The sequence below is a fragment of the Pelobates fuscus genome, chromosome 9 (assembly GCF_036172605.1).
Source record: "Pelobates fuscus isolate aPelFus1 chromosome 9, aPelFus1.pri, whole genome shotgun sequence".
Classification (NCBI taxonomy): domain Eukaryota; kingdom Metazoa; phylum Chordata; class Amphibia; order Anura; family Pelobatidae; genus Pelobates; species Pelobates fuscus.
In genome coordinates this window covers 162921188-162928414 of record NC_086325.1, presented here as the reverse complement: position 1 = coordinate 162928414, position 7227 = coordinate 162921188, and the positions used below count along the sequence as shown (strand labels likewise).

Genomic DNA, 7227 nt, shown 5'->3' with positions numbered 1-7227 from the left:
TCGGCAGTATCTCAACTCCCAGCTCATCCGGCTAAGTTTAGTGAGACTGATGCAGGCTGCGTGCAGTGAATAGGTCAGAGAGAGAACAAGCAGCGCGCCAGCCATCCTGCAGATCTAAACTCCCATCATCCTCAGCCAGCCTGGGCTCAGCTGTATTACTGGTTACAATCTATATTTTTTATACATCCGCCTTTTTAAGCCAATCCGTTGTTGGAGCTCCAATTTGGGTTCAGAAACAAATGAGCAGATTTTATTTCTTGTCGTAACCCCTCAGTGGTGCTTCACAGGCAAAACTATTTATTAAATTGAGAAATCAAGGTGAATTCAAAGTGAATTTCAAATTTAATTTCAGAATAGACAACCTGGGACAATTTTGTAAGTCAGCTAATTGAAATACGCTTTCAATTGTGGCCTTAGAGGATAGCTGTGATAGAGGTAACTCTGGTTTACATATAGTTAACAGCTGATGTGAAGGAAAGATAAGAACAAAGTACAGAACAGACAGCTGGGAGTTCCTGGAAAGGTCTGTTTATTATGGTCTGTCAAGCTGTGAGTATAATTTGGAGATTGGGCAAAGCACGGGATATCCCTGCATGCACACAGGGGAATCTGTACGGGGATTATTCACTTAACTGAGAATTAACCAGGACTAGCTGGGTTATTGTCAGGAAAAAAAAAGCTGAACTCTGAAAAATTCTCCACATCAGCCAGACTTCCTGGTCAACTATTCTGAAAAATGTGAAATTACCTTTAAATTCAGGACAATTCTCACGTTAGTAAATAACCCTATAAATCAGTGTTGGGGAATGACTTTTTGGCCATCACCGACACAAATGGGATGTCCCTGGTCAGTAAAGGGTTAACTGACACTTCCTGTGTTCAATAAAAGTCTGTTTTCAATATTGCATCATTTGTAGAGAAGAATCATTTCCAATGGAAACAATGTTACACGTTATTGTTTTGTAACAAACTTTAGAATGTTTGGAACGGGGCGTGTCCTCAGAGATGCTGACCCGCCCACTCACTGCCTTTCCCAAGCCTTACATCAGAGAAGTGGGCGTGGCTTGAAGCTGCCCTTTATAAGGTGGCCAGCAGGCTCTCCAGCCTTCAGTAGGTCGCTGTGTCATCAAGAACCCAAGTCTGGGACTGCCTGCTGGCTGCTAACAAGGTATGGGGGAGGAGGGGGGACTGGTCCTAACTTGTTTTGGACATGTGCTCTGAGTGCTTTGTTTGCCATCTCCTGCCCATGTAAAGGGGTAACTGGGGGCATCACCTGGGCTGGCACGTCCTGCCACGAATACAGTGTGCCCACTGCCCACATGACTACAATCACTGAACTATTAACTCCTTCCTTTCTGCACTTTTTTTTTTTTTTTTTTTTTTTAAATTGGGGTTTAACTGTGGTGAGCTGGCCATGGGGCTCACACTACTATAGTGATCACAATGCTTCAAATTACTTTTCTGTTGTCTGGTTGGTAAATATCTGTAAATATGTCATAGAGGATGGGGGTGAGGTGTGTGTGTGTGTGTGTGTATATATATATATATAATTTTTTTTTTTTTTTTTTTTTTTTTTTTATCCTTTGTCAAATGTGAGATTGCTTGTGGGGGCACTGTGATGGATTTTTTTTTTTTTTATAGCCTTACTGAACGTGTGAATCTAGATTGTGATTGTTTAATAATTCAGAGATATTGTGTGTATAACTCCCCCTTCCATCAGCCTTGGAGAATGAATGTCCCTCACACAATAGAGTTCTTTATTCCCAGACTCAGTCCATGGTGCAAGTAAAATGGGGATTAAATAACCTGATGTGGATAATCTGAGGAATCCCTTTGTTCTGATTGATGGCCTCTGGCTCCCACAGGGTTAAAGTCCAGTAGCCCAGGAAGGCTCTGACCATCCGCTTAGTTTTAGTACAAAACTTGTTGAACTGGTTGATTCCAGTTTGTCTATTCTGTTCTCCTGCGTAGGGTGGAGTTTAGTGGTGGGGAGGGGGGAGATAAAATATAATTTGTCTAGTGTTCTAATCTCCATTGGATACAAAGCTATATATCTACAAATCTCTATATTTTTAATTTCCGCCCAGACGGTATATCCATAATTAGACGTGTGATAAACTGCAAGCTAAGCTGTGGAGTTCTAAAAGCTCATTATTTATCTAGAATTCAATGCACTTTATGGGATTGGATGCCAGTCTCTGACTTGAGATCTTCATCATAGGAGACAAGGGTCCAGTTTATTGCTGGTGGTCCCCCGCCCCCCCCTCCCTCCCCCCCCCTCCCCTCCACCGTGGCTAAAACCCAACTATAACCGGTCATGCTGGAAAGTGTGGTTACAAATGTAACTTTTTATAACATTAGAAATTCTAGCTGCGGTGTATGGACTTGAGCTAGTAGTCCATTCGCAGAACCAACCCTGTTCAGATTCTTTAATGTATTTATCCACGTTAATCAGATTTCCAAGATGGTTTAGTGTATACACCACAAAATCTCAATTTCTCAATCTGTAGGTTTATTTTTTTCATGACGAAGAATTTTAAAAACGCCACGTCTAATATTTTAATGTGGATGTGTGTATAATTTGTTTAAATTGAGTTTTTTTTCTCTTTACACACAGATCAGCTGCAACAATGTCTGTGTCTCACAGTTCAAGACTTAACAAGGGGGTAAGGGAGCAGTACATGAAACTGCCCCAAGGAGGGATGGTCCAGGTCACCTACGTCTGGATCGATGGGACTGGGGAAGGAGTCCGCTGCAAAACCAAGACCCTGGACTATGAACCAAAGTCTGTTGAAGGTGAGACAAATAGACAAATGCCCCCTCCCCCACATGGCATCCTGTTGTGACTGTCTGTCCTTCGCCCTGCATGGGGTGTCTAATTACAGAGCTTGAAGTGTCTATGCAGGGTATTACGCAGTCACATCCCTATCCTTTAATAGTGTATCTGGCTCAATCCTGTCTGAGCCATTCTGCTCCTTCTTGAAGGAATATTGAGCTGCATTTTCTGGAAGTAAAATTAACACTATTTTTTAAGAATTTGGATAGAAGACAGCTATCCTTGGGCAGACTAACACATTCTTCTACAAGAAAACCTTGATTGGCCTATGGGGAGAAATGCAGAATTTATTTGGTTTTTTTTTTTCTTCTTGATATTTTACATTTTGAGCGTTTCAGTGGTGGTATGGTCTGATCCCTGTGATCTTGTCAGTAACGGTGATACCAGCTTTGCATAAAGTCACTGCAATAACTTTAAGTATAGTTGCAAGACATGACCTGAGTCCTCTGTTCGCTCTTGTAAACACTTAAGTGGAAAATGCTGGCAGATAAATGGCTACGTTTATGTAATATATAATTTTTTTTTTTTTTATTGTGTTGCTACTTGATTACGAAACCTGGATTCAGTATGTTCACTGGTGCTTTTAATGTCTTATTCCAGAGATCCCAGAATGGAACTTTGATGGATCGAGCACGTTACAAGCAGAAGGATCAAACAGTGATATGTACCTCGTCCCTGTCCACATGTTCAGAGACCCTTTCTGCCTGGACCCCAACAAGCTGGTCATGTGTGAAGTTCTGAAATACAACCGTAAAGCTGCAGGTAAAAAAATGGGCCATTTGCTGAAATCACAAGTCCACTTTTGGACGTTATTTATTTTTCCCGATCAAGTCATCAGGCTTCGTCCGTCTCTGGTCTGAACTGCAGAACTCCTGCATATATGGCCATAAACTATGCTTTGACCAGTGTTGTGATGAGTTGCTGATGGTTAAATTAGGTGGCTTTATGTGCTTAGAAATCCATGGGGAAAAAAACAGCCCCACCCCAGATCCGTGTAAACAATGGGTTTGCTTTGATAAAGTTGCTGAATGATGTGTAAGTTGAACTTTGTGTATTTACAATCATCCTTCTCTCTATGCAGAAACCAACTTGCGTCATACGTGCAATAAAGTAATGGACTTGGTTAGAGATCACCGACCCTGGTTTGGAATGGAGCAGGAATACACCCTGCTGGGAATCAATGGTCACCCTTATGGCTGGCCCGATAATGGCTTCCCAGGGCCACAAGGTAATCCACTCTATCTGAAAGCATTGAATCTATTCTTGTAATGGTTGTCTGTGCTGGTTTTAACATTCTACAGCACAGAGGTTAATGTTAGAACCATCTGGTCAATGTGTGCCGTGCAGGTCACATGATGATCTACGGACTGCTTCGTCTGTGTCCTGTCCTCATTAACATGCTCTTAGCTGGGGAAATGTTGATGGGAGCTTGGACATCTCCTGGCTACATAAGTCTGTCACTGGGATCGAAATCTGGAAATTCTGCCTTTCCAGACCAAAATGTCTTCTGATGACATAGGCCATCAGAACAGTCTACTAGAAAATTCTCAGTCTGGCAACATCTGTAGATAAAGTTTTTCCTTTTTTTGTGTTTAAACCTTATAGAGGCAGGAAACTAAATGGATGCCATAGTCTCTGATTAAATGATTTCTTGCCAAATACTAACCCTATGATTTATTATCCTTCATATTTCCTCAGGTCCCTACTACTGTGGAGTTGGGGCAGACAAAGTCTATGGACGTGACATTGTGGAGTGTCACTATAAGGCTTGTCTCTATGCTGGCATCAAGATCTGTGGTACAAATGCAGAAGTGATGCCCTCACAGGTAAGGGGGGAACCCTACTTGTATCTATGTAGTCAACTTTTTACCAGTACTTCTTTATAACAAAGCCACCGTTTGGTCTGTTTTCAGTGGGAATTCCAGGTTGGTCCTTGTGAAGGCATTGACATGGGCGATCATCTGTGGATGGCTCGGTACATCCTTCATCGGGTCTGTGAAGACTTTGGTGTTGTCGCCACTCTTGATCCAAAACCTATGACTGGTAACTGGAATGGGGCTGGATGTCACACCAACTACAGCACTGAGAACATGAGGAATGAAGCTGGATTAAAGTGAGTTCTCAGACACCTTGTGTTTTGTGTCAAGAGTAAAATCTTTTTGGTGTTTTGTATAACTAAATGGCCAATCTGGAGCAGTTCTCAGGAACACTCCACATGCTTCATTATTTTACCTTCACTCAATATAGACATCGCCACAAAACGTAGCAGATGCATAGTCCACAGTAGCTGATTTTTGTTTAAAAAAACAAAACAAACTTTGGTTTCGCAATGTGTTCTTGTGGGAGTTTCTTAACTTTTTATTTGTCTAACATCTGCACAATTCCTCTACTAGGTACATTGAAGATGCTATTGAGAGGCTTGGAAAAAGACATGACTACCACATCTGTGTGTATGATCCCCGTGGTGGCAAAGACAACCTCCGTCGTCTTACCGGCCAGCATGAGACCTCTAGTATCCATGAATTTTCTGCAGGTGTTGCCAACCGTGGTGCCAGCATCCGTATACCACGCCAAGTTGGGCAGGAAGGCAAGGGGTACTTTGAAGATCGCCGGCCAGCTGCCAACTGTGACCCATATGCTGTTACTGAAGCTATGATCAGGACAACCATTCTGAACGAAACTGGCAATGAGACCAAAGACTATGGAAACTGAACTAAGAGCTGGTACTCTTCAGTTCTTCAACCGTGCCTCCATATCTTCTGTCTCTTACATGACTGCCAAAATTCAATTTTTGTAACTGTTTTGTCATCTGTTTCTACACTACTTGAAATTTTATTCTCACTGAGAAATCCTTTCTTTTTATGAAAGGAAGGGCATTAAATCCATAGACTATGCAGCCAAATTATTTTGGCTCTTGCCTCCGGAAAGGGTTAATAAAGTTTTTTTTTACTCTCCTGTTGGGTGGGAGCGGAGCGTTTAGCGAGTAGCAAGTTATATGGTGCAGCAGTAAATTCTGTAAGTCTGATGTGCCTCCCCCAGCTTACCAGGGCCTGAACGGGGAAGTTAAATTAAAGTTCCTTTTATTAAAGGAAAAGAAGACCTCCATTGTGGAATAACTCTACACCATATTTTTTAAAACGTGATGTGACTTTTTTTCCACTTTATTGTTGCAAATGTTGATTAAAATAAAATCTCTACTCCATTCTGTAATGGATTTTTTTTTTTTTTTTTTTTTTTTTGTATTGAAATTGGTGCCAGTTAACCTCCAGCCTCTCTCACTCTTTATGAGAACCAATACCCCCTCCCTCCCCCCCCCCCCCCCCATTCTCTGAGTAAATGCAATATGGAAATGATCGCTATTTGTATAGCGCCAACTTTAAATTAAATCAAAAACACTTCAAAATGTTAAAGAAACAATAGGTTAATGAGGAGGACCCTGCTTAAAATAGCTTACAATCTAGAACAAAACTGTTTGCAAGAGTGTGCCCTAAATGTATTCTAAAGTAAGAATGTGGGTTTAACCCCTTAAGGACACGTGACATGTCATGATTCCCTTTTATTCCATAAGTTTGGTCCTTAACGGGTTAAGTGTAGTTGACTTGCCAAAATGTAAATAACTAACACACAAACCATTGCGTGGTTTTGTTTTTTGCTTTGGAAATTGTGAGGTACTTCGATGCAAAACTAGCAGCACACACTACTCTTAGAGTTGCCAGGTATTTGAGGCTGCTGGTATTACAGTAATACCGGCAATAGAAATGTCAGTCTCAATATAAACAGATTATTCTGCAGTGTGTGTATAAGAAGTAAAAACCTCTCCTCCCTGCCCCTCTACTCATTGATTCGCGGGGGAGCAGCTCTGCACAGAGTTCAAACCTGCAGAGACAGCCTACAGCTCAGGTAAGTGAGGGATGGGGGAAAGGCTGCAGGGAGACCTGGGGACGCAGACACTAGGGGAAACAGAATTAGGGACACTTGGTAATACAGACACTGGGGGATCTGAGACACTAGGGACACAGTGGCCTCTAGTCTTTGTGTCCCAATGTCACTGGACGACTTTAAGACCTGAGAGACATGGTGCGCCACCAGTGTCCCCTACTATAAAATAAAACGTCTCAGGCACTCAATGTGATTTAAGCAGGTTAATTGGACACTGCAACGTTTTGACCTGTACCCAGGTCTTTACCAAGTCTCCAGTGTCCCCTATGTATCAGTGTCTGTATCCCATGTCTCTCCGTGTCTGTAGTGTCTCAGTGTCCCCTAGTATAAAATAAAAACATCTCAGGCAGTGGCGTACATACCGGGGTCTCGATTGCGGCCCGGTTATGTACCCACTGGGCCAGTCTCTTCTCCTGGGCGGCCCAAGAGCCGCCCACCTCAGGGCCCCCTGA

The 7227-nt window shown here is 42.4% G+C and overlaps 1 protein-coding gene across 1 annotated transcript; it reads left to right on the top strand.

Moving 5' to 3' along the window:
* Window positions 1-1106: 1106 nt before the first annotated feature.
* LOC134573275 (glutamine synthetase) lies at window positions 1107-6038 on the top strand. The gene is made up of 7 exons (XM_063432932.1): window positions 1107-1168; window positions 2618-2796; window positions 3437-3598; window positions 3918-4064; window positions 4535-4662; window positions 4750-4949; window positions 5230-6038. Exons 2-7 carry the CDS (start codon window positions 2631-2633, stop codon window positions 5546-5548), a joined length of 1122 nt encoding a protein of 373 aa, XP_063289002.1. The 5' UTR covers window positions 1107-1168; window positions 2618-2630; the 3' UTR covers window positions 5549-6038.
* Window positions 6039-7227: the final 1189 nt, after the last annotated feature.